Here is a 24,828-nt window from a genome sequence, read left to right on the forward strand (position 1 = left end):
CACATGCACCCCCATGTTTATAGCAGCACTATCAACAATAGCCAAAGTATGGAAAGAGCCCCAATGTCCATCGATGGATGAATGGATAAAGAAGATGTGGGGTGTGTGTATACACACACACACACACACACACACACACACACACACACAATGGAGTATTACTCAGCAATCAAAAAGAATGAAATCTTGCCATGTGCAACTACATGGATGGAACTGGAGGGTATAAGGCTAAGTGAAATTAGTCAGAGAAAGACAAAAATCCTATGACTTCACTCATATGAGGACTTTAAGAGACAAAACAGATGAACATAAGGGAAGGGAAATAAAAATAATATAAAAACAAGGAGGGGGACAAAACATAAGAGACTCATAAATATGGAGAACAAACCGAGGGTTACAGGAGGGGTTGTGGGAGGGGGGATGGGCTAAATGGGTAAGGGGCACTAAGGAATCTACTCCTGAAATCATTGTTGCATTATATGCTAACTAATTTGGATGTAAATTTAAAGAAATAAAAAATAAAACAAGTTAAAATTAAAAAAAATAAAATGAAATAAAAAGTAATTGGAAGCAAATATGACAAAATGTTAGAGCTGATGATTCTGGTGGGTAGTAAAATGGGAGGCAGTGATTTTAATCTTTCTACTGCTCTGTAAGTTTCTCAAAAAATTAATCAGAACAGCAGGTCATGATAGAACTTCAATTCTATTTAGCCGGAGAATAAATCTTACAGTGTCTTATGTACTTTGGCATTATATAAAGGTCCATCAAAGGACAATAAGCCTTTTTAATTTGTTTGGATCAGAACAAGTATTGTGACTCTCTTTCCTAACTTAAGAGCTGAATATAAGCTTGTAGGCCTTACAATTTTCTATTATAGTGAGATACCAGGTCTCTATTGTACATCTTTTTTAAGTTTCATTTTTTGATTGTACATTTAACTCCATAAATATTTACTAGTAAAAGCTTTCAAAGCACAGTATCATTTTATTTAAAGTCTTAGAGCATAAGAACCACATGAAACTATCATAGGAAATGAAACATTAATTTTATCTGGTACATCTATAGCATTTGTATTAGTTACATGTTACTTTGCCATTTTGTCATAAACCTGGACTTTTCTTAAATGAACTGTTTTCACTGCATTGGGCTCTAAACCATTCCTGCACTTAGCCTTTGTTTTAATTGTCTTTTTGGTTATCTTTCAAAAAGGGATAAAAGGAATCTGCCATTTACACCTATTTTAGCATCAGTGAATCGCCTTATTCGTTATCACCTTGGTACTGTGGCAAAAGGATCTTTCATTATCACATTAGTCAAAATTCCACGAATGATCCTTATGTACATTCACAGTCAGCTCAAAGGAAAGGTAAGGAGAAAATTTTTTCTGGACTTAACTGTGGTCACATTCTAGACCTCAGCTCTGCGTGTAGTAAAGCTCCCAACCATGTTCAGTTCATAGTTGTGAATGTTTTCTTCATAATCCTTGCAAAGTAGAATCCAGTCCTTCTGCCTTGTCCCACACTCTTGCTTACGTTGTGCTCTGGCAAAATCCATCATATCCCTGGTTTCCCAAAATGTCCTGTGCTTCTCGCCCTCTGTGTTGATTCACACCTTCCTCCCTGGAACCTCTTCCCTATCCCTGGCTGTGAAGATAACATGCATTTCCACATGGGTTAGATGATATGCCACCTCTTCCTAGAAACCTTCCTTGATTCTTCCTTCTCCCAGATGATGTCATCTCTCTCTGTTCTCCACTCATAGTATCAATCGCATATTCTGATTCTGACCTTTTTTTATGTTTAGCTTTTTTTTCTTCCACTATAGTATAAGTTCCTTGCTGATCTCATGTATCATACTCTATCTTACATGCAATAGGTACTAAATATGTGTCAAATTAAATTGATTAAAAATAATTTAACCATTACATTTTGAGGGAAAAGAGAGTAGGTGGGTATGGAGGTCTTGAAACATAGATTGTGATTTTTTTTTACTTTATTTATTTTTCTAACATTTAGAATATTCTGTATGTTGGTTTTTAATTATTTCAATTTTTTGTCCTTTCCAGGAGAATGCTTGTGCTCGATGTGTGCTGAAATCTTGCATTTGTTGCCTTTGGTGTCTTGAAAAGTGCCTAAATTATTTAAATCAGGTAAAGTATTTTAAAAATAAATTGAACATTCACTTTCAAAGATAGGTTGATCATTTGTTCTTCCAAGATAAAATAATTGAGCGTGGGGCGCCTGGGTGGCTCAGTCGGTTAAGCGTCCGACTTCAGCTCAGGTCACAATCTCACGGTCCGTGAGTTCGAACCCCGCGTCGGGCTCTGGGCTGGTGGCCCAGAGCCTGGAGCCTGCTTCCAATTCTGTGTCTCCCTCTCTCTCTGCCCCTCCCCCATTCATGCTCTGTCTCTCTCTGTCTCAAAAATAAATAAATGTTTAAAAAAAAAAATTAAAAAAAAAAATTGAGCTTAACTGAAAGATGTTATATATTTCTCATGGTGTTGTACATTGTTCCTTGATCAGGTATATCTATTTCTATCATATTCTTTTATTTATTGATTGGTAGATTGATTGATTTGAGAGAGTGTGCACACATGCATGTAAGCAGGGGAGGGGCAGAGGGAGAGAGAATCTTAAGTAGGCTCCACACTCAGTAGAGAGCCTGGAATTATGACCTGAGCCAAAAATCAAGAGTCGGATGCTTAACTGACTAAGCCACCCAGGCACCCCATATTCCTATTTTTAAAAGTAACATATGTTCTTAGCAAGGCTCGTTATTAATTAATTGTAACATGAGGATAAAATATTATTAGGGTTCATCTTTCTGGAAGAACATTTATCTCTTATACCTTAATTTACATCCTTTCATCTTTGATTTTCCCTAAGAATCTGTCTACTCTAGCCATGTTTCTTTAATTCTTTTAAATGTTGTTTGAGAGGCGCCCGGCTGGCTTGGTCAATAGAGTGTGTGACTCTCAGCCTCGGAATTGTGAGTTCAAGTTCCACATTGGGCATGGAGCCTACTTTTAAAAAATGAATGAATGAATGAATGAATGAATGAATGCTGTTGAAAGCTTTAGTGGAAAGACATTATGACACTTAAACTCATTTTTTGTTGCTGTCTACTATTGTTCAAAGCTCGTGTCCTCCCTATCCTGGTACTTTTTTGGGAGTCCAACTGCTTGAGGACTATGATCCTGGCCTAGGAGATATTATCAGAGGAAGAGCTATCATTTCTCAGGTTAAGTGAAGGAATTGGTATTATGGGTTAACATTTCTTAGGGAGCAGGTTGGTCCTCTGTCGTTCTGTGTCTGGGCACCCGGGACTTGCTATGAAGCACTCTACCCATGTTTCCTTCATCTTCCTTTTTTTTTTAACCACTTCTCTCCATTCCTTAAAAATCAGTTGTGATGTACCAGTGCCCTCATCTAATAGAGCAAGGATACAAATGGACTTCTTACCATTGACCCCTCAGTGATTGAAGAGTAGCATTGCACTTTCCATTCACTCAAGGACAGTCAAAAGATGGTAGTCCTGTTGGCCATGGTGTTGAGCTTGCCTAGAGTTTGCTTTATTGCAGCTCTATGGTTAATATGAAACAACTGGCATGACATTTCATTAGTAAAAGAAGTTCTTGTAGATAATAATACTGTGTGGATGGAAAGTGTTTGGAAGGTCATTATTAAAATAATCAGTAACAGCCATAGAAATCTGAAAAATTAACGTTCTTTAAAATTTGGTTTGGGACCAAGTCACCCTTATCAAAAAGTTGATGGATGCATAAAAATAATCATCATTACATTGTGTACCCATCACTAAATCGCTTATCCACAGAGAGAGATGCTGAACCCAGCTCTCTATTATCAGTTTCTACCAGCTTTCCACAGGCAACTTTTGCTCTCCCAATTTCCTAAACCTGCCTGGAGTGACTTCCTTCCAACACTTGAATAACTCCTACTGATCCTTAATGATTCTGCCTGAGCATTACCTCCACGAAGTCTCCCCTCAGTACCCCAGCCCCTCTGCTGAACTTTCGTAGTGCTGGTTCATACCTCTGCAAAAACACTAAGAACATCAACATGAAAATTGTCTGTTTACCTCTTTATCTCCACCTTCAGACCTTTAGCTCCTTAAAGGCAGAGATCCTATTTTTGTCTCTCCAGAAACTATCACAGTGCCTGGTACACAATAGGTGGTCTTTAAATGTTTTCTGAATGAATTGTTAATCAGTGAATAAATATTCAGATTTTAAAAGACTAATTGGTTGATATAAAGCCAGAAGAAAGCATCTCAAAAAAGAGGTGTGCAGTTATGTTGAAGGAAGAGAACACATCACATGATGTTAAGATGTTCAGTAACCAGGTGAAAAATTCCAAAGTTTTCAGCTAATCCCAAGCTAAACATTAGTTAGCAATTTAGTACCTACAGTCCTGAAACATACCTGAACTTCAAGTTGGTCTTTCTTGCACAGGTTTTTGTGATTTATTTATTTACTTATTTATTTATATTTTTGAGAGAGAGTGTGTGTATGTGTGTGTGTGTGAGAGAGAGAGCAGGGGAGGGGCAGAGAGAGAGAGGGAGATAGAATCTGAAGCAGGCTCCAGGCTCTGAACTGTCAGCCCAGAGCCCAGTGCAGGGCTCGAAGTTGTGAACCACGAGATCATGACCTGAGGCGAAGTCAGATGCCTAACCAACTGAGCCACCCAGGCATCCCAGTTTTTGTGCATTTTTAATCTTCTTTAGGTAGGTCTGATGTTTGAAGATTCAAGAGAAGCACTAAAAGAGGAATAAATAAGTGAGTGAAGGTTTAGGGAGAGTGATTCTGAACTAATACTTAGTTCTGTTTGGGAATATGAAATGCTCTGATATGAGGACTGATTACCCAGGGTGCTTCATGTCTCCTGTTTTCACAGGAATTTCACTCTAAATGAGGTCAACATATTGAAGACATTAGAACACTTCCTCCCATGACAGGTTAAGCATAGGTATTGGTTGCCAGTGGAATTTTTTTAAACCCTTGTTGCTGTGGAATGTTTCAGAGCTGGGTGGGCACCCATCTGTTTGAAGTATTCAAGATGATAGGAATCATGGCAGTACTGAATAGATGAGATCTAGGGACTTTTCTGAAATTTGAAAAACCAGCAGGGTCTAAGAGTCTGATCTGCTGGTGTTTGAAGGGGCATTCTTCTCAGTGCTGCCCTGTACATTTGGCAGTTATGAGATTAGTGCTTTGCTAGAGATCAAGCCAGAGCTGGCACTGAGATATCAGGCGGTTCACACCATCCCTTTTGTCTCTGCTACTTATCACTGCTTTCAGAAAATGAAGTTCCATACACATAGTATTGAGTCCACACTATATAGCCTTGTTGGAGAAGGCACAGTGGATAATTAGGAGGATATTCAGTGGAGAGAGCCCAGATATTAAAGGTGTGTTTCAATCCTAACAATGTAACTGTTTGGCAAGCTCAGTGAAACCTTGGGAGTCTCGGCTTCTTTCTTCAGTGAGTGGAGAAAAATACACCTATCCTCATAGGTTTTAGGTAAGGATGAAATATAATGCAGATAAATCAACTCTTACAGTGCCTGGCTCTTGGTCCTCACTTAGTGTTATCGCTCTCCCCTGCTCCCCTCATTTTATTGTTTTATAAAGAACTCCCAGGGTTTTTACTCTAAGATAAGAGAGCTCTGGCCAAGATAAAACAAGAGGTTGTTCTAAAGATGTATCTATTTTCTCTAAAAATAAATGTAATGTAAAACACCGAGGAGCTTGTAAAACCAAGACAAAACAAAACATCACCCATGATCTCACCACGCTAACATAACAGTTACTTTTACTGAAATATTTACCATTAGCTTTCAGAAAAAGTTTCTAATTTTTCACTGCAGCATGGTAATGGCTTATCAGACTTTACTTACAGACTGTTTTATCAGTGTATAAACCTCAATTGTAAAATGGTAGTAATAATAGTATCTGTAGTGCCCATTACCATGAGGATACAGAAAGATGGTATCTCCCATACTCTGAGTACGCACCTGACACAGCAAGTCCTCTGTAATGCCAACTGTTCTGTAGTATAGAATAGTTCTATATAGTATAGAATAAGTTCTAGATGTTCAGGGTTGGTTTCTTTTACTTTTTTTAATATGCAGTGGTTTTTATTTTTCTCTTGTCGGGTCTTTCAAACTTTTTTTTTATGGTTTTGCACTTGACTTTGATGCTTAGAAAGATTTTCCCCACCTCAAGATCAAATAATTATTCTAGTGCTCTTCTCTATAGTTTTTTAGAAGTTTACTCTTTTTTTTTTTTTTTTTGATAAGGAGGCTCCATGTCCAACGTGGGTCTTGAACTCATGATGCTGCAACCCTATTGTCAAGAGTCACACATGCTCTACCAACTGAGCCAGCCAGGTGCCCTACTTTTTTAGTTTTGGGATTTAATCAGTTATCCCAGAACCAGTTAATGATTAACCTGTTCTTCCTTCTGCTGTGAAATGTCAATTTGATCATGTATTAAATTCTTACCTATCATGCTTGAGTATGTCTCAGGACTTTCTTTTCTGTACCATTGATCTGCCTATGCTTTTATCAGTATGCCAATATTTAGTTACTATAGCTTCGTTGTATACCTCAGATGTGTTATAATACAAATCCCTCTCATTCTAATTTTTCAAAAATTTCTTGTCTAATCACCTGTTTATCTTCTGAAATTATCTTTGTAGTGTTCAATAAGATACAGTGAAATACTAATACTAATTATAATGCCAGCCAGTATTTACTGAGCACTTACAGGCACTGTGGCTCACACTTTATTGGCAGTGGCTCCCATTTAGAGATCTGTTTTGTCTAACCATTTGGCAATGCTTAACAATTAGTTAATGCCCATTTGCATTGTTTTCCTCCTATCCTCTCTTTTGCTGTTGCTCCTGAGATCAGCATACAACTTGAAGTCAAAAGCCTTGAGCAGAGCTGGACAACACAAACTGTCTGGGCCAGTTGAGGTGTATCACGTGACTCATGGAAATGAGTGCAGTAGACAGGGTCTAAGGCAATAGAGAGTGGCGGAGACTGGTAAAATGGGGAGTTCATATTCTATTCAAAAAGGACTGTCACTTCTTAGCTCTTGTACACTTGCCAACGTGAAGATTTATAGACAGTTTCTAACTCTTCCAATTTTTCAAGAGAAGCCAGAATTCTGGATGTTTGCATTTTATGTCCTGCTATTAAAATATGTATACATACATGTATATATATGTATAATATATACATGTATAATGTATATATATTATGTACATATATTATGTAATATGTATAATATATATATATTAAAAAAAGATAAGTGAGTGGGCCAGGGCAAATAAGGTCTTTGGGCCACACAGTGTCATTTGTCCATGGGCTGCCAGTTTGTCACAGTGCTTTAGAGAATTGGGAGGATAGCAGTAGAAAAGAGTGTTGATATGGAGGCAGAGTAGGCCAGAGTCATTTTGCAGCACAGTATGAAATCCTGTAATCCAAAGCCATGCTCCACTGCCAAACTGCATGGAAAATACAGCTGGCTTCAAAAAAGAGCTTTAGATTTTCAAAATAAGCCATTAATTATTTATAGCATAGGTGCTGGAGCTTTGCACATCAACAGAGTGAACTGTGAACTGTTCTTTGTTTCTGCAGGTGCTTGTGTTAATGTGACAGTGAAGGTGATTGCATATCTCATCTAACAGAATTTACTTTAGGTAGAGAGACTGTTACAACTAGAGTCTGCTTCTTGTGGGCATTGGATTACTCAGGCCTTGCTTTACTTCGACATCCTTGGAGATAGAGCATTTAATACTGGAAAGTATCTGCTCTCTGGCCACCAAGCTTGTAAGACTATAAAGCTCTTCTCTACGTAGTATGAGTGGGAGTTGCAAAGAATATTTTTTGAGCACCTACCACCTGATACTTTACTAAGCACTTAATATATATTATTGCTTTCTCCCCACTCTAAGGAAGGCTCATTTCCTCTGTCTTATAGATGAGAAAGTTGAGACTAGCATCTTGTGGCAGAGCATATGGCCTAGAGGTGGATGAAGGTTTCAAATCTAAATTTGCCTCATTCTTGCCATGATATCCCCCTGTTTCCCATATAAATACATACCTGTTTTATGTACATAAGGAAGACTAAAGTATAGATTATTACAGAGAATATGCAAACATCTCAAACTTTTATGTTTCCTGCTATAAACTAACACAAGTGATAGTTTTAAAGGCAATCAATGTAAGATTTGCATACTTTAACTCTTATTTCCTTAAAAACTCTTAAGTATTTAGAACCAAACTAAATGAAATCTATGGTATAGATTGGACTTTGTGCCCCCTCCATTCCTTGTTCAAAATAACAAAGGGATCATTTTAATTACTTTTTCCCTTATTTAATTTATAATCCACACATAGAGTTTCACATACCTGTTCCCTTTTTCCTACCATTGTTATCTAGCTTGCCACTATTAAGTGAGTTATTATATAAAGACTTTAAATTTAAAGAGAATCTCAAGGTCCACATATTAAGAAAGGAAAGGTGTGACAATGTAGAAGCTATGTTCTGGGACATGTGGCCAAGCAGGCCTGGGTTACCCACACGGTGACCTTCAATCCTAACATTTTCTTCCACAGGACTTTTTCACCTCATCCTGTCACACAAAAATCTTACCAGGGACCACTTGTGCTAACTGTCATCCTTTTAAAAATCTTCCTGGGTGGTGATCACCTTTTATGTTGTTTCTAGGAATTAAATAGTCTTAAGCCTATATCCTGCCTGAGCAGATGTTGGGCACTGGCTAAATGTTAATCATTGATGGTTCTCTGTGGGCAGTTTAGCTCAAGATCAGGAGGGCTGTCAGAGAAGAGGTAGGCGGGCTTAAAAAATCTCAAGTAGTTGAGCAGAAAGTTCAGAGAACACTAATAGGGAAAGCCACAAAGAACTCAGAATTTCTTGAGAACCTTTGTGTGAATCCTTTCAGACTAGGATGTAAAGAAGTGGAAGAAGATTTCATTGCCCTGCTGTGATCTGTAGCACAATTTTCTCCTTGAAGAGGTCACCTTGACCTTTGCATGTCACATGCAGCTCATCTTCCTGCCCCGGGAGTGGAAGAAAGAGCTTATAAAATATCCACTTAACTTTTTTTGGTTAGGTTGACTACAAAGGAGTTGCACAGATCTGTAGGAATGTTGCCAAGAAGGCTAAATTTCTGTGAGCATATCCAACGTTGGAACGCAGGAGTAGAGAAAAGAAATTACTGCTGCCTCCTTCTATGTCCACAAAAAAATAAACTGCTCTCAACGTAGATGGGACGTGTGAGGCCAGGTGGGGAGAGAAGAAGTGAGAAAGGAGGAATAATAATTTCTTCTGAAAATGAATGATGGCAGCAAAACAGCTTTTATGGTTGGGCTTGGAGGTGTTAGGTCCTCTCTGAGTCAGCTGGTCTGATGATAACAAAGGACAGATTGGAAGTATGTGGATCCTCTCTTGCTTCTGTCCCTTTCAAAGAAGGTCATGTTCAAACTGGGAAGGGTAAAATAACATAATTAAGAGTGAGTTGTCGGTCCTCATTGAGGAGGTAAGTTTTAAGACAGTACCTACATGATTTAAATGGGTTTTCCAATATCCCTGATTCTAGACATTATATGCCTTCTTTTTTTTTTTTTTTTTTGATTTCACGAAGCATCTCATAATCAATATATAGTTAATATGGCAGGGTATTTTCCCCTGAAAACTTGTTATTAAGTAACTGGTTCATTAGTCTCTTAATCATGTCTCAGAATAAGGGAAAATAAGGTATTTTCCTTATGGGATGTTGTGTCTCAGATCACTATAGACATTTGTCAGTCATTGAACTGAAGAATTATAGTGAAAGGTATGTAGAAAAAGGTACTAAAAGACTAGAAATGAGAAACTGGGGTTCGTATTTCAAAAGGGATAAGAAGATGGGTTCCATAGACCGTGAACAAGGTTGATATTGATCCTGGGCAATACTCTAGAACAAGGGACGGCAAAGCTTTCTTATAAAGGACCAGGTAGTAAATATTTTTGGCTTTGTGGCCATACAGACTCTGTCACAATTGCTCAGTTCTGCCATTACAGCGTGAAAACATCTGTGCTAAACAACACGTAAACAAATGAGCATTGCTGTGTTCCATTAACACTGCTTTTTACAAAAGTAGGCAGCAGGTCAGATTTGCCAACCTCTCTACTTTAGAATACATTTGAATGGTTTTCTGTGTGTGTGTGTGTGTGTGTGTGTGTGTGTGTGTGTGTGTATGTAGAGAAGTGGTCAGTCTTGGTTCTTTGAGAATAAATCGGGCCTGGGAAGTTCTCCATCATTTTTCAACAGAGTTATTGTTACATAAGATCAAAAGTATAGTTTATTTTGAGGTCATTGAGGCATTTGGCAGAGTGTTTCAAAAGAAGCTTTACAGAAGGTGGAGAAATGTGGACCACTGCAGTTAGATAGTTAACTCTTTGGTGCCTGCTGTCTTTTAAATGATAAGATGACCATATATGAGCGCAAGGCAGAAACGAATGCTACCAGAATAATTTAACAGTATCATTTCTTTAAAATACTCTCTATATTAGCTTTTGAGATAAAAAGAACTGCAAACATAATGTACTATATTCTGATAATAAATTACCCCAATTTGTTTGATGGAATTATGTATATTAAAATCATAATTGTGTTTTTAAAAGAGCATCATTATTTCCTGCTGCTCCATTGCTGAAAATGTAGTGTGTCCCACTCAGTACAGTCTTCATTCCTTGGCCCTGAAATAGTCTGCATTTTTAATCAACAAATTTAATGGTACAATGGCAAATTAAATTTTTGTGACTCAAACTTCATCTTCATACCAGGTTCCTATTAACTAACAAGCATACGGTAGGAACATTCAGAAATTAAAGGTTGTCTCTCCCAAGTTCAGTGTTTAAAGTGGGGTGGCTTCTAGTTATGGAATGAGTAAGTCCTGGAGATGAAAGTCACAGCATAGGGAAAATAGTCAATGGTATTGTAATAGTATATGGTGACAAAAGGTAGCTAACTGGTGGTGAGTATAGCATGAATTATAGTTATGGAATCACTATATTGTATAGCTGAAACATCATGTGTCGACTATATTTAAGCTAAAAAAAAAAAACAGCTTTATAGACAACACAGTGTAAAGTAAGCCCTTTGTGTGTAGCAGTTTTCCAACAATTTAAGTTGGCACTAGACCAAAAATTCCTCAGGACTATAGCTGTTTTAGCCACAAAGTCTATAAACTTTCCCTTCCTAAGATTCAGATGTATTTGATGTTATAGTACTTATTCACATTTCCCAGAAAATGCCAGCCATCTTCTAGAATGCAGTGTAAAAAGGGGGGGGGGGGAATCAGAGTCTGTGACTGCGGGTCAGAGAGGACACAGAGCAGAAGCAGGTATAATGGAATAAAAGTGTGTCAGCTGGGACTCAGTACTACAAGGGACAGAAAGGTAGCTAGCTCAGTCTGGCCTAAAAGGAGAGACAAAGAAAAGGGGGGAGAGAGAGTGGGAGGAGAGGGGAGAGATATTTAGCAACGTATTCACTTCTCTGGCTGAAAAGTCCAGCAATCTGGCTAGTTCCTAATCATGCAGACATCATGTGACAGCTGTCACCAAGTACTAGTAATGGGTTTCTCTCTGCTCTGACCTCCATGATGTTAGCCTCACCCTCCGTTACACATTGTGACCCCCAGCAGTTTTGGGTTCTTCCCATCGTGTTGGCAAAACAGCCCTCGCAGCCCTCACATCTCGCTATCCAGGAAAATCAGAGAGCTGCTTTGTCAGGAGTTCCATGGAAGAGAAAGGAAAGTTCTTTTTCCCAGAAGCCCCAGGGAACATCTTTTACTTTCATTGGCTCTATGAGTTTATGTACCAGTTCCTGAACCAACCGTTGAGAAGGTGGGTAGAACATGCTGATTGGCTCACATCGATCAAGGCCTGCCCCCAGAGCTACAGGTAGTGTCCCTGACTCAGACTCTAAGAGAATGGGGAAGGACTGTTTTCTCAAAGGGGATTCAGGGTCCTGCTCCCAGGAAGGAGGGAGCAACAAACGGCTGTCTACCACAAGAGCTGTGAGAAGTGACAGCATGAAAGGAAACACCAAAGAGGAGATGGCAGATGTTCCGGATAAAACAGCACAGCATCCTTATGCCTTTACATATTTGTGTAGCTTTTAAAGCATCACTAAAATGGTAATAATGCATCACTGATATTCATAGTGATGAACCTGAGACATCCAGGAAAGGTTAAATTATGTTTGATTTACTAAGACAGGGAAGAAGTTAATGGATGTTAGAAAAATCTGTGTGTGTGTTAATAAATGTCAGTGTTTTAAAAAGGACTAAAACTAAGCCAACCAAAAGCTCTTTTTACCATATCAGGCTTTTTTTTTTTTTTTTTTTTAATGTCTTGTATTTCCTTGCACTTAATCTTAACCTGTACCTCACCAAAGCCATGGGTTTAACTGTGGACTATTTGAATAAGCCGTGTGTTCACTGTATTTGGTTTATATCTTAACGAGGTAAAATCACATTTATTAATGAAAATATTGTTTTTTGCCTTGTCCAGAATGCATACACAGCCACAGCTATCAACAGCACCAACTTCTGCACCTCCGCCAAGGACGCCTTTGTCATTCTTGTGGAGAATGCTTTACGAGTGGCTGCGATCAACACGGTGGGGGATTTCATGTTATTCCTAGGCAAGGTAAGACCAAATATGTTATCTGGGACATACAGTGAAGTTTTATATATATATATATATATTCTTTCATTTGAAAAATGTCTAGCTCATCAAAAAACTATTAAGTAAAATATGTAATATAAAGGAAGCACTTACAAAGCCCTTAATATGCATCAGGCACTGTTCTAAGTTCTTTACATGTATGGTATTCATTTAATCCTAACAATAAATTTGTAAAGGAAGTTATATTATCCTCACTTTACAGATGGGGAAACTGAGGTACAACAGTTCAGTAATTTGCACATGTTCCTCCTTACATAATTCGGTCTGTAAAGAATTCAGAAACAGCCTGCTTAGTGGTTAGGGGTACTATATCTGGAGCCTGACTGCCTGGATTTAAATCCTAGCTCTGTCAGTTACTAGCTGTGTGACCTGAGGCAGCCTACATAGCCATTCTGTGCCTCAGTTTGTTCATCTATGAAACTGGGATTATAATAGAGCCAAACTCTTAGGGTTGTAAGGATTAAACTGGTTAATACATGTAGTGTACCTACATGGTGCTTGATACATTGTAAATTCTCAGTGAATGTTAGCTGTCATTGTTACTACGTATAAACTCCTTTAAAACAGCTGTGAGGCGCCAGTCAGAGTGGCCAAAATGAACAAATCAGGAGACTATAGATGCTGGAGAGGATGTGGAGAAACAGGAACCCTCTTGCACTGTTGGTGGGAATGCAAATTGGTGCAGCCACTCTGGAAAACAGTGTGGAGGTTCCTCAAAAAATTAAAAATAGACCTACCCTATGACCCAGCAATAGCACTGCTAGGAATTTACCCAAGGGATACAGGAGTACCGATGCATAGGGGCACTTGTACCCCAATGTTTATAGCAGCACTCTCAACAATAGCCAAATTATGGAAAGAGCCTAAATGTCCATCAACTGATGAATGGATAAAGAAATTGTGGTTCATATACACAATGGAATACTACGTGGCAATGAGAAAGAATGAAATATGGCCTTTTATAGCAATGTGGATGGAACTGGAGAGTGTGATGCTAAGTGAAATAAGCCATACAGAGAAAGACAGATACCATATGGTTTCACTCTTATGTGGATCCTGAGAAAGTTAACAGAAACCCATGGGGGAGGGGAAGGAAAAAAAAAAAGAGGTTAGAGTGGGAGAGAGCCAAAGCATAAGAGACTCTTAAAAACTGAGAACAAACTGAGGGTTGGTAGGGGGTGAGAGGGAGGGAGGGTGGGTGATGGGTATTGAGGAGGGCACCTTCTGGGATGAGCACTGGATATTGTATGGAAACCAATTTGACAATAAACTTCATATATTGAAAAAAAAATAAAAAATAAATAAATAAAACAGCTGTGAGGGAATGAGACTTAACCTATCCTTAAAGCATCTGAAAAAAGGTATTTTTTCTATACTATTAAAATCTGCAGAATAATAAATAGCAATATAATTGGATTTCTTTGTATCTGTATTTCAAACCATAAAATGCTCAGAAAATTTGAAAAATTGAGCTGAGCTGACATCACTATAATCTAATAATATCATTTTTATATATGCCCTCCCAGTGTTTTTCTTAATAGGTTTATATTTCTATGGTATAATAATTATAGCCTACATACCAGTTTGTTCTGTCCTTCTTCCTTCACATTATATCATATACATTTTTCATATTGCTTTGATAATCCTCATAATTATTCATTATCATTATTGTCAGTATTTCATCAAATGCTATTTTTTCGTTATTGTTATGTATGTATGTATGTATTTTGAGAGAAGGAGAAAGAGAGCGAGCAGGGGAGAGGGGCAGAGAGAGAGAGAGAGAGGTAGAGAGAGAATCCCAAGCAGACTCCACGCTCAGTGCAGAGCCCGGCATGGAGCTTGATCTCATGACCATGAGATCATGACCTGAGCCGAAATCAAGGGGCAGATGTTTAACTGGCTGAGCCACCCAGGCGCCCCCATCAGATGCTATTCCTAAACATTCTGTTACTACCAAACACTTAGGTTACTCCAGCCACTGTGTGTTGAAAGTGTTTTTGAAAAGGAAAAAATATTTGGTGTCGAGAGGCATGGAAAGCAAGCACAGTGTGGTGTTAAGTTCTCAGGCAACTGTCATCTAAAAAGAATGATAAAACTGTACACATAGTTCTTTTGGAAATTTGTAATTAAACTTACATTATGACTGTTGGATTTATTATTGTCATGTTTTTACAATAAGAGGAAATGTTTTATAGTAAGGATGTAATAAGTTAATCTGTGTCAAGGAGTATAGTGTTGATAACAGTAACACTGTTATCAACTATTGCTATCAACCATTGCTATTATTTATGTGCTATATGACTGACTTAGGAAGGCTTCAGATTTTTTGTCTATTGTCTATTTTATGTTTTACATACTTGTAATTCTGGATGTACATTACCAAATTGCTACTAAGAAGGATGTGAAGCAACTTAAAATAAAAACATATGGGGGCGCCTGGGTGGCGCAGTCGGTTAAGCATCTGACTTTGGCTCAGGTCATGATCTCACAGTTTGTGAGTTCGAGCCCCGCATTGGGTGAGTCAAGCCCTGCTTTGGGTAAAACATGAGCCCTGGGTGAGCCCCACTTCTCTCTCTCTCTCTCTCTCTATGCCTCGTTCGCTTGTGCCCTCTCTCTCTCAAAAATAAATAAATAAATAAATAAATAAATAAATAAATAAATAAATAAATAAATAGAAGCCATCTATCGGAATAACAGAAAACAATGTGGTAAAAAAGGCAATTTTTATATCTCTTTTCTTTTCTTTTTTTTTTTAACTTTTGTTGTTTTTAATTAAGTAGTCTCCATGCCCAACATGGGACTTGAACTCATGACCCTAAGATCAAGAGTCGCATGCTCTACCGGCTAAGCCAGCCAGGTTCCTCTATCTCTCTTTTCACTTCATATTATGTCATGAGCATTTACTATTTTATTAAAAATGTTTTAAACATGGTTATACAATTGTATCATCATTTCTTTAACCAAACCTCTAATTTTCTTTTTATAGTTAAACTGTTCTCATTCTACTAATATAAAGTGTGATACAGTGAAGCCATTGTATGCAAACCCTTGCCTGTGTCAATCCTTATTTCCTGAGGCCAGAATCCTGGAAGTGGAATCAATGAGTCAGAGTACCTAATAGGTTTCTGGATGTACATTACCAAATTGCTTACCAGAAACATGAAAGTTTGAATAATACAAAACTTACAACACTGTAAGAAAATTACTTTTAAAACATAGATAGACTTTTTTTATTTGATTGATTTTTTTTTTAATTTTTTTTTTTCAACATTTATTTTTGGGACAGAGAGAGACAGAGCATGAACGGGGGAGGGGCAGAGAGAGAGGGAGACACAGAACCGGAAACAGGCTCCAGGCTCTGAGCCATCAGCCCAGAGCCTGACGCGGGGCTCGAACTCCCGGACCGCGAGATCGTGACCTGGTGAAGTCAGACGCTTAACCGACTGCGCCACCCAGGCGCCCCTGATTGATTTATTTTTTAAAGTTTATTTATTTATTTTGAGACAAAGAGAGAGAGAGACAATGTGAGTTGGGGAGGGGCAGAGAGAGAATCCCAAACAGTCTCCATGCTCTCAGCGCAGAGCCTGATGCAGGGCTTGAACTCACGAACAGAGAGATCATGACCCAAGCCGAAATCAAGAGTCGGACACTTAAACCAACTGAGCCACCTGGGTACCCCAAGATAACTGTTTTTAAATTGAGATATCCAAAAAAGAAAAAAATAAGAGGGGAAAAAAGTATTTTAGTTTCCAACATACTAAGATAAACATTCTTTAGTTTTCTTTTTTAAGACTGTAGTTCTGATCACAGAATACAGTAAATCTTTTAAAAAGAATTTATTTCACTGCAATTAAAAGTAGCTGCTAGTATGCAGAAATGGTCCCTGATCAGATAGTTCACATAGGTAGATCAGAATAAGCATTATAAAAGATGGTGTCAGGAACAAACTATGGATAACACGCAGCAACTTGGATAAATCATGAGGGAATATTGCTGAGTGAAAACATTAATCCCAGAAAATTAAATACTGTATGATTCCATTTATGTAACATTCTTATACTTTTTTTTTTTTCAATGAAGTAAGCTCTACACCCAACGTGAGGCTTGAACTCATGGCCCTGAGGTTAAAAGTCATATGGTCTAAGTGAGCCAGGAGGTACCCCAAATTATTTTCTCTTACATACCTTTTCTTTTTTTTAATTAAGTAAGCTCTACTTCCAAAATGGGGCTTGAACCATTTATCAACATTCTTAAAATGATAACATTATGGAAATTGGGAACAGATTTATGGTCACCCAGTTAGGGCTGGGGTTGCAGGGAGGCATAGGGGAAATTATAAAAGGCTAAAGTGAGAGATCCTTGTTATGATGGAGATGTTCTGTACCTTGTCTGTATCAATGTCAGTACTGGGGTTGTGATATTGTACTCTAGTTTGACAAGGTGTTACTGTTGAAGGGAACTGGGTAAAAGGTACATGAAATCATTCTGTGTTATTTCTTACAATGAAATATGAATTCAAAATTGTCTCAAAATATAAAATTTAATTTTAAAAACCCTGAATTTAAAAGAAAACAGAAGACAATTCCATGGATTCCATTTCTGTGGAACCCCAGTGGTTTCATGGAATGGTAAATTAGATTTAGGAGGGATCTTATCTCCCCTAGTTTAGTGGCTTGTGATCTGTGACCACTGGCCTATTGGGTCTTCACAGGTAAGAACAGAGATTTACAAACTATTTCAACATTTTCAGGTCTCATAGATATTGCATATTTGCCCAATAAAACTATCCAAAATCTGAAGCTCTTCACTTCTGTGTGAAATTATTTTATCTCATTTGCTAATACTTTTTCTAACATTAATTATTGGTAGTTTATTTGGTGTTGATTAATAAAAATGATAATATGAATTATTACTTGTAGGTGCTATTTTACTGACAAAATCTTTTAAAACATGAGCTCCATGTGGAAAGGGCATCGCAAATGCAAGATTTATGGTGGAAATGAAAGAAACAAACAAAGATTGCTAAGCACTGTGTTAAATGCTTTCAGAATGCTTATTTTAACAATGGGATGTATGTATTTTTATGTCTCTTTTAAAGGTGGAAAAACAGATTCAGAAAGGTTACATGAACTTGCTTGGAGTCACAAAACTAAGAAGTATTAACTCTGTGATTCAAATCTACATCTTTCTGATTCTAAAACTAGCACCCTTTCCTTTCTGCTTCTCCCATCCTACCCTGTGTATGAATCTCTTCTATGGTGTCACCAAAAACGTGTCCTATAGAACAGGAGTGTTGAAATGTTTAAAATCATGCATCCTATTAGAAAAAATTTTTGAGCACACTTCCTAATATATTTACATTTATTAATGATACATGTACAGCTTTTACTAATATATACATGGTAAAGCATAGTATAAAAGGAAATTAAGATAAATGAGAAATATAATTTGAAGTCCCAGGTGCTCTTAAATTCTCCCTTGGGTATGTGTACCCCACCACGGAGATCACTGATCTAAGCCAGTACTTCTTGTAGACTTTATCAGAATCACCTGAGGCAAATTTTATTTTATTTTATTTTATTTTATTTTATTTTATTTTATTTTATTTTATTTATTTTATCTTATTTTATTTTTTAAAGTTTATTTATTTTGAGAGAGAGTGTATATGTGTACATGTACACACACATGAACAGGGGAGGGGCAGAGAGAGAGGGGAAGAGAGAGAATACCAAGCAGGCTCCCCACTGTCAGCGCAGAGCCCAGTTTGGGGCTCCATCTCACAAACTCACAAGCTGTGATCATGACCTGAGCTGAAATCAGAGAGTTGGATGCTTAACCAACGGAGCCACCCAGCTGCCCCCACCCAAGGAACCTTTTAAATGAATATTGCTGGGCTTCATCTTAGCTCTAACCAATTGGACTCTGGGGGTAGGGCCCTGGAATCTGTATTATTCACAAACTCCCCAAGTGATACCTAGCCCTTCTGCAGTTTGAGAACCTTTAACATATCCTCTGCTTGACACCCTTTCATTATATTTGGGAGTAATTATTACATTATTACATTCCCTTGGCTTTTGGGCTAAATATCATTAATTCTTGAAGTTGTTTCTTACTTGTTTGTTTATTTGTTTGTTTTGAGAGTGCGAGTGGGGGAGGGGCAGAGTAAGTTGGGGTGGGGGGCACAGAGGAACCGATGAAGCCTGTGATGACAGCAGAGAGCCCAATGCAGGACTCAGACTTTCAAACCATGAGATCATGACCTAAGCCAAGTCAGCCGCTTAACCAACTGAGTCACCCAGGTGGCCCTTAAAGTTGTTTCTAATGTGACAGTATCCAACCTTCCACTTCAACAGATTTTGTCTCAACACCTAGTTTGTCGGAGCTGCACCTTTTCCCTGTAATTGACCTTAACATTTCAAATGTGGCTTAACTTTTAGTGGTTTAGAGTGAGCATAAAGAACCTCAGTCCTTCTGTAGGACGGATGTCAAAAATTTGAAGAAGATGTAAGAAACAACTCATACTAAAAACCAAAGAGAGTGAAAGAAAATGGATATAATTAGCTATCTGTAGAAGTCACCCCAGAAAGTAAATGACTGTAAGAGAGAATTCCTGAGTGTTTGCCACAAAAAATGGTGGAGGGTCATCTAAATTTTGGGCAGACCCAGATTTGCTCCCTAAAATCATCTGAAAATTTACAGGTCAATTTATAGTCTGCTCCTTCTCAGCACTAGACCAGAAAAGGCTGCTGTGGTTCTAGAAGACTTTCTTTTCCTTTGTTATTTCATGTTGTATGTTAGGCCAGGTGTAGGGTTGAGCACAAGTGTATTTAGGATTCAGTATAACCCATTACTGCTTTATATCAATATCCAAGTATTTGCTGAGTTCTTACCTTGAAAGAGGGCTGGATTTGGCATCATAAGAGCATTATTTGGGTGATATCTGCCCTTCTACTCTGTGACCTTGGCAAGTTGGCTAGCATCTCTGAATATGTTTCCCAGTCTATAAAATGAAGGTGATAATGTTTGCCATAAACCATTCCTAGGGATTGAAAAGCTGAACTAAACGTATTAAAAGAACCACAAGAAATTTCAAGTGCTGCACGGGAGGGACCAGAGTAGGTGGTTCTTGACAATAAGCAATTTCACTGTTTCTTATATTCTTCTATGATGGATATTTGTGGCAACCTCTTTCTTCACAGGTAATCCAAATCTAAACTACATGGCGACTCATATTAAATTTACCACATGTTCTCTGTGAAAAAATACAAAACAAAGAAAAAACTCTTAGAGATGTTTGTTGCAGCATTATTTATATCAGAAAACAATATAAGTCTCCAACTGTAGGAGAATGGTCAAATTTTAAGTCACCCATAAGATGAAATTATGCGGCTAAGTATTGATGAAACATTTATAATGCTACTATAAATATTAATGAATAGCTTTTAATGATTTATTTATATAATACTATTTCATATATATAAAAGTACAATACCCTGGACTGTCAATAATTTTATTCTGAGTGCAATAGTGCAATTTTCTAAAATATGCATGCATAGGGGCGCCTGGGTGGCTCAGTCAGTTGAGCGTCCGACTTCGCCTCAGGTCATGATCTCTCACGGTCCGTGAGTTCGAGCCCTGCGTAGGGCTCTGTGCTGATAACTCAGAGCCTGGAGCCTGCTTCAGATTCTGTATCTCCCTCTCTCTCTGCCCCTCCCTCATTCTCCCTCTCTCTCTGTCTCTCTCAAAAACTAAATAAGCATTAAAATTTTTTTTTAAATAAAATATGCATGCATACATTTGTCTTAAAAATTGCCACAGGTGCTTAAATACATGAAGTTTTAAGGAACAAGCATAACATTTGGAAACATGACTATTTTTCATGTAAACCAGAAGTGTTTAAAAGATTATTTTTTATTTATGTGATATACATGTATATGTGTGTGTATGGGTATATATGAATTATCCTTTGTAGCTTGCAGTAGAATGAATGTATGCAGCCAGCGTTTATAAATATTAAAGGGAATTTGAAGTCTGCAAATGATGAAGAAATAGTGGTTTTCTATGGTAGGATATTAAATGTGTTCTTTGTTCTCTCTGCTTCAGGTGCTGATAGTCTGCAGCACGGGTTTGGCTGGGATTATGCTGCTCAACTACCAGCAAGATTACACAGTATGGGTGCTGCCTCTGATCATCGTCTGCCTCTTTGCTTTCCTAGTCGCTCATTGCTTCCTGTCCATTTACGAAATGGTAGTGGATGTATTATTCTTGTGTTTTGCCATTGATACAAAATACAATGATGGGAGCCCTGGCAGAGAATTCTATATGGATAAAGTGCTGATGGTAAGTATTTCAAACGCCCTCTACTGCTTTAGAGGTAAACATACTAGTAAAAATATTTTGCAAAACGTTCTCCATGTTTAATTCCTGTTATATGCAACTGAGTAATTTAGAATCAAACCTGTAGGGCTCACGAATGAGGTTAGTCTTGGGGAAATCAGAGAAGAAGGAAAGTCCTCTTGGCATGGATGAGACCATATATATACACCTAGCTAGAGCAATACCCATTAATAGTCCTGAGTTCACATTATTTCATACTGCTCCCTCCCTCTCTGCAATTAGATGGATTAAAATTGACTTTTTACAACCTGAATTTTAGTCCTTGAATTGAAACATTGGACCACTGATGTTCTAAGTGCCCTTTCTTGAAGTGGAGCTCAAAGACAAAAAGTCTTTATTTCCCCGGTGGTAGCACCTGCCTATATTTTTCCGTCTACCACCTTTCCAAATAGTATTGCTGTCAGCCCCATTGGAAGTCATTATCCTAAGTATGCCAGGCCAAACTGAAAGTGTTTTGTAATGAATACAGATTAACAGACTCAGGACTGATAGATTATATACTGTTTTCCATTAGTCAAGATCTGAACTTTTACACAGATATTATATTCCGATTCTTTAGTTATCTAGCCTCTGCAGCTTCCCTGTATTAGAATCTCAATTAAAAATTTTAAAACTTTAGAAACTATTAAAATGTTTCAAATATTATTATCAATGTCAAATGCTCCCAAAATAAGGATGCTTCTTAATAATAGTACTTTGCCATTAAGCTGTGAAATATTCCTATCTGAAGAGTAGGTAATATTGAAGGGTAAACTTTAGACCTTGAGATAACAAGTCCTCTTCCAGGAGCCTGGTTTATCTAGTTAAATATAAAATAAATGTGTTAATAAATAAGATAGATTTTTTTTTCAATTGCAGAAATTTCAAATGATTTAATGGACGTATTGGGTACTGATTATCTCTTTCACTGAAAACACCATCAACTAAATTTTGGACATTTTCATAATGTCTAAATTATATTTCTAACTAGTTGTTTTCATAATGGAATTTGACTTGTGAGCATTCCATCTCCCTTCTGATTAAGACATTTAGAAAAAGAATTTGGCGACACCTGTCTGGCCCAGTTGATAGAGCAGGCGACTCTTGATTTTGGGGTTGTAAGTTTGAGACCCATGTTGGGTGTAGAGATTACCTAAATGAATGAATGAAAGAATGAATGAATAAATAAATAAATAAATAAATTTTAAAAACCTTAAAAAAAAGAAGAGGGAGAATTTGTTTTTTGTGTCTTAAACCCTTGATCCAGAGCAGAGTAACAAAAAATACTTTTTTCTTCTTTTGGTTTTTTCAGTAAGAATGATGAGGATATTTAATGGAGAAGTGCTCCATAAACTTGGACATGATAGAAACATTTCTTTGGGGCATAATCCCATTTTAAGTACTTTTGACCACAGGTTCTGGTTGTTACTTCCCATCTTCCTGCTTTATGGAGTAATTTCAAAGCCAGATAGACATTTTTTTAAAGTAGCTTATTTATGGTTGGGTAAAAACAGTATTCTGCGCTTAGTAGAATCAATGCTTTCTTTTACCTGCTAGGGCTAGTTTAAAGAGAGGGCTTATGGAATAAAACGCTCTTGTTTTTCTGTTTAACCTTGATATGGAAAAAGTCAGACAACAAATAGAACAATAATCTAAGTATGAGAAAAGTCTTTTAAGAAAGCATTAGGGATTTTCTCTTCCAGATAGAAGTAACATTCTCTCTTTGAGCTTAAGTGAGATTGTCACAATAAATGGATGGAAAAAAGATGTCCTAAAGATATCACAAGTTGCAGCCCATGTGCACAGATTTAGCAGCTGTTGTGTAGTGATACTAAATATTATTCACTGCTCTGGTTTTAGGCCATCCGTGTACTGATATTGAATTAAAAATGTCAGTGTTCCTTAGAATTCATCGCCAACCAAAATCTGAAAGGACCTAAGAATTTATGCAATCTGGTCCATATTTTGCAGGAGTTTGTGGAAAACAGTAGAAAAGCAATGAAAGAAGCTGGTAAGGGAGGCGTTGCCGATGCCAGAGAGCTAAAGCCGATGGTAGGTGGAGATGAGGAGGTGACCGCCCTCCAAGAATTTCACTTTCACTTCCTCTCTCTCTCTGTTTTCACTGACTGCACTTCTTCAGGAGAAGCTTTTGTTGTCTGTATCACACAGGATGTGCTGCTCTTTCTGTTTGTGTGTTTACCCATCACTTGGATGGCAGAATTCTTGTCACAACTGAGACCGCCTTCTGTAAAAGTAAGCTGAAAGGAACAACATCTGTCTCAGGGCTTATCACGAAGCAGGGGCTAATTTTTGTCCCTAAAGTAAAATAGCCATTTCTGGTTTTGGGGTTTTTTTTTCTTTTAAATTTTAGCTGTACATGTTTGGTTTTCAGTGGAATGAACATTTGGTTGTACACTTGAACTGACAGTTTGATTTTTATCATTTTGGAAGGTGATACTAGCAATTCCTTTCAACTTGCTAAAATTCACATTCCCCACTTTTTTAATATTGGTTTGTTTCTGTTGCCGTCTTTTACCCTTTGCTGACTTTTTCTTCTGTTGCCTGGATTGTACTTTCTTTGTTTCTTAAGCTGTTTTTCAGTAGCAAACAAGATTACTCCATCAACACTCACATTCCCACTCAGTAAAACAACCTGGTCTTCTCTAACCTCAGCTTAATTGTGAGAAAGGTCAATGATCTCTGGTCAGTGATATGTATGTATATTCTAAGTACTCTACTTTCATTTGGGAAAAAAAGGCAACTTAATCAGTGTAAGAGAATCCTGAGTTGCTTTTGCCACAGATACTCTCACCTCTGCATAATGACAGATAACCCTCACATATCTTTGTGTAATTACTGCTTATTTTGCAAATGTATTGTTATTAAACAGCATGTTATTTAAAAATATTATATAACTGCCTACGTCCTGAAACAGCTAATTTTAAATAATGTGCCTTCTGATTGCACGTGATGTCCCAAAGTGTGAGATGAAGACTCCTCTTTCTTACTAAACTATAAAGTTTAATAAGTGGTTGATTTCATAGGTTTCCAACTTGCATAAAACAAGCACGTTTAAGTATATAAGAGTAAAGGAAATGGGTTTGTTTGAGGTTGGGTGGTGGGGAGGCCATATTTATATGCAAAATAATTGCATATTCAACCTAAATTAAAACCTCAGCAGAATGTTTAGATATAAATTCTCTCCTCCATAACCCCCTCCAGGGCCTATTTTGGTGTTGCTGTTAATAGCATTAATGATTGTCAGAGTCAAAACTTCAATGTTTATTTCCCAAGGTACAGATCACTCTAATCGTAAGTCAAAGGATGTAGAACTCTTAGTTTTAAGTGTGCACCAGCCAGAATTCCGTTGAGTGGGCAAGGGGCACCATCAGCAATCCCCCTAGTCTGGCTTCTTGCCTTCTCTACTCCCCCTTTCTGTATACCTCCTACTTGACCCTGGCCAAGGGGGACGGTAGTGAAGATTCTGCCGACCCTCTGGTGGCATGGTTAAATGAGGAAGGCTTCCTTCTTGCCACTGTTTGTTTGTCATACGTGTTCAGTAACTGGCTCCCAGTGTAAACCTTAAAAAGGTAAAATACAAAATCTTTAAAATGTAAACTACCTTTGCCCCCCTTTTTTGTCTTTCCACTGGTTGACACTTC

The 24,828-nt window shown here is 37.6% G+C and overlaps 1 protein-coding gene across 3 annotated transcripts in view; it reads left to right on the forward strand.

The window, feature by feature from the left end:
* The window catches only part of SLC44A1 (solute carrier family 44 member 1), a 203,964-nt gene that overhangs the window by 129,769 nt on the left and 49,367 nt on the right, over positions 1-24,828 (forward strand). For 2 of the 3 annotated variants that reach the window (XM_045469463.1, XM_045469464.1), the window contains exons 11-15: positions 1,213-1,369; positions 2,069-2,152; positions 12,614-12,751; positions 20,894-21,130; positions 23,138-23,218. In XM_045469463.1, coding sequence (XP_045325419.1) covers positions 1,213-1,369; positions 2,069-2,152; positions 12,614-12,751; positions 20,894-21,130; positions 23,138-23,218 — 697 coding nt within the window. Of the gene's footprint in view, positions 1-1,212; positions 1,370-2,068; positions 2,153-12,613; positions 12,752-20,893; positions 21,131-23,137; positions 23,429-24,828 lie in introns of those variants that run through there. The other variant, XM_045469462.1, reaches the window with a different exon arrangement.

This window comes from Leopardus geoffroyi, chromosome D4, assembly GCF_018350155.1.
Source record: "Leopardus geoffroyi isolate Oge1 chromosome D4, O.geoffroyi_Oge1_pat1.0, whole genome shotgun sequence".
NCBI lineage: Eukaryota > Metazoa > Chordata > Mammalia > Carnivora > Felidae > Leopardus > Leopardus geoffroyi.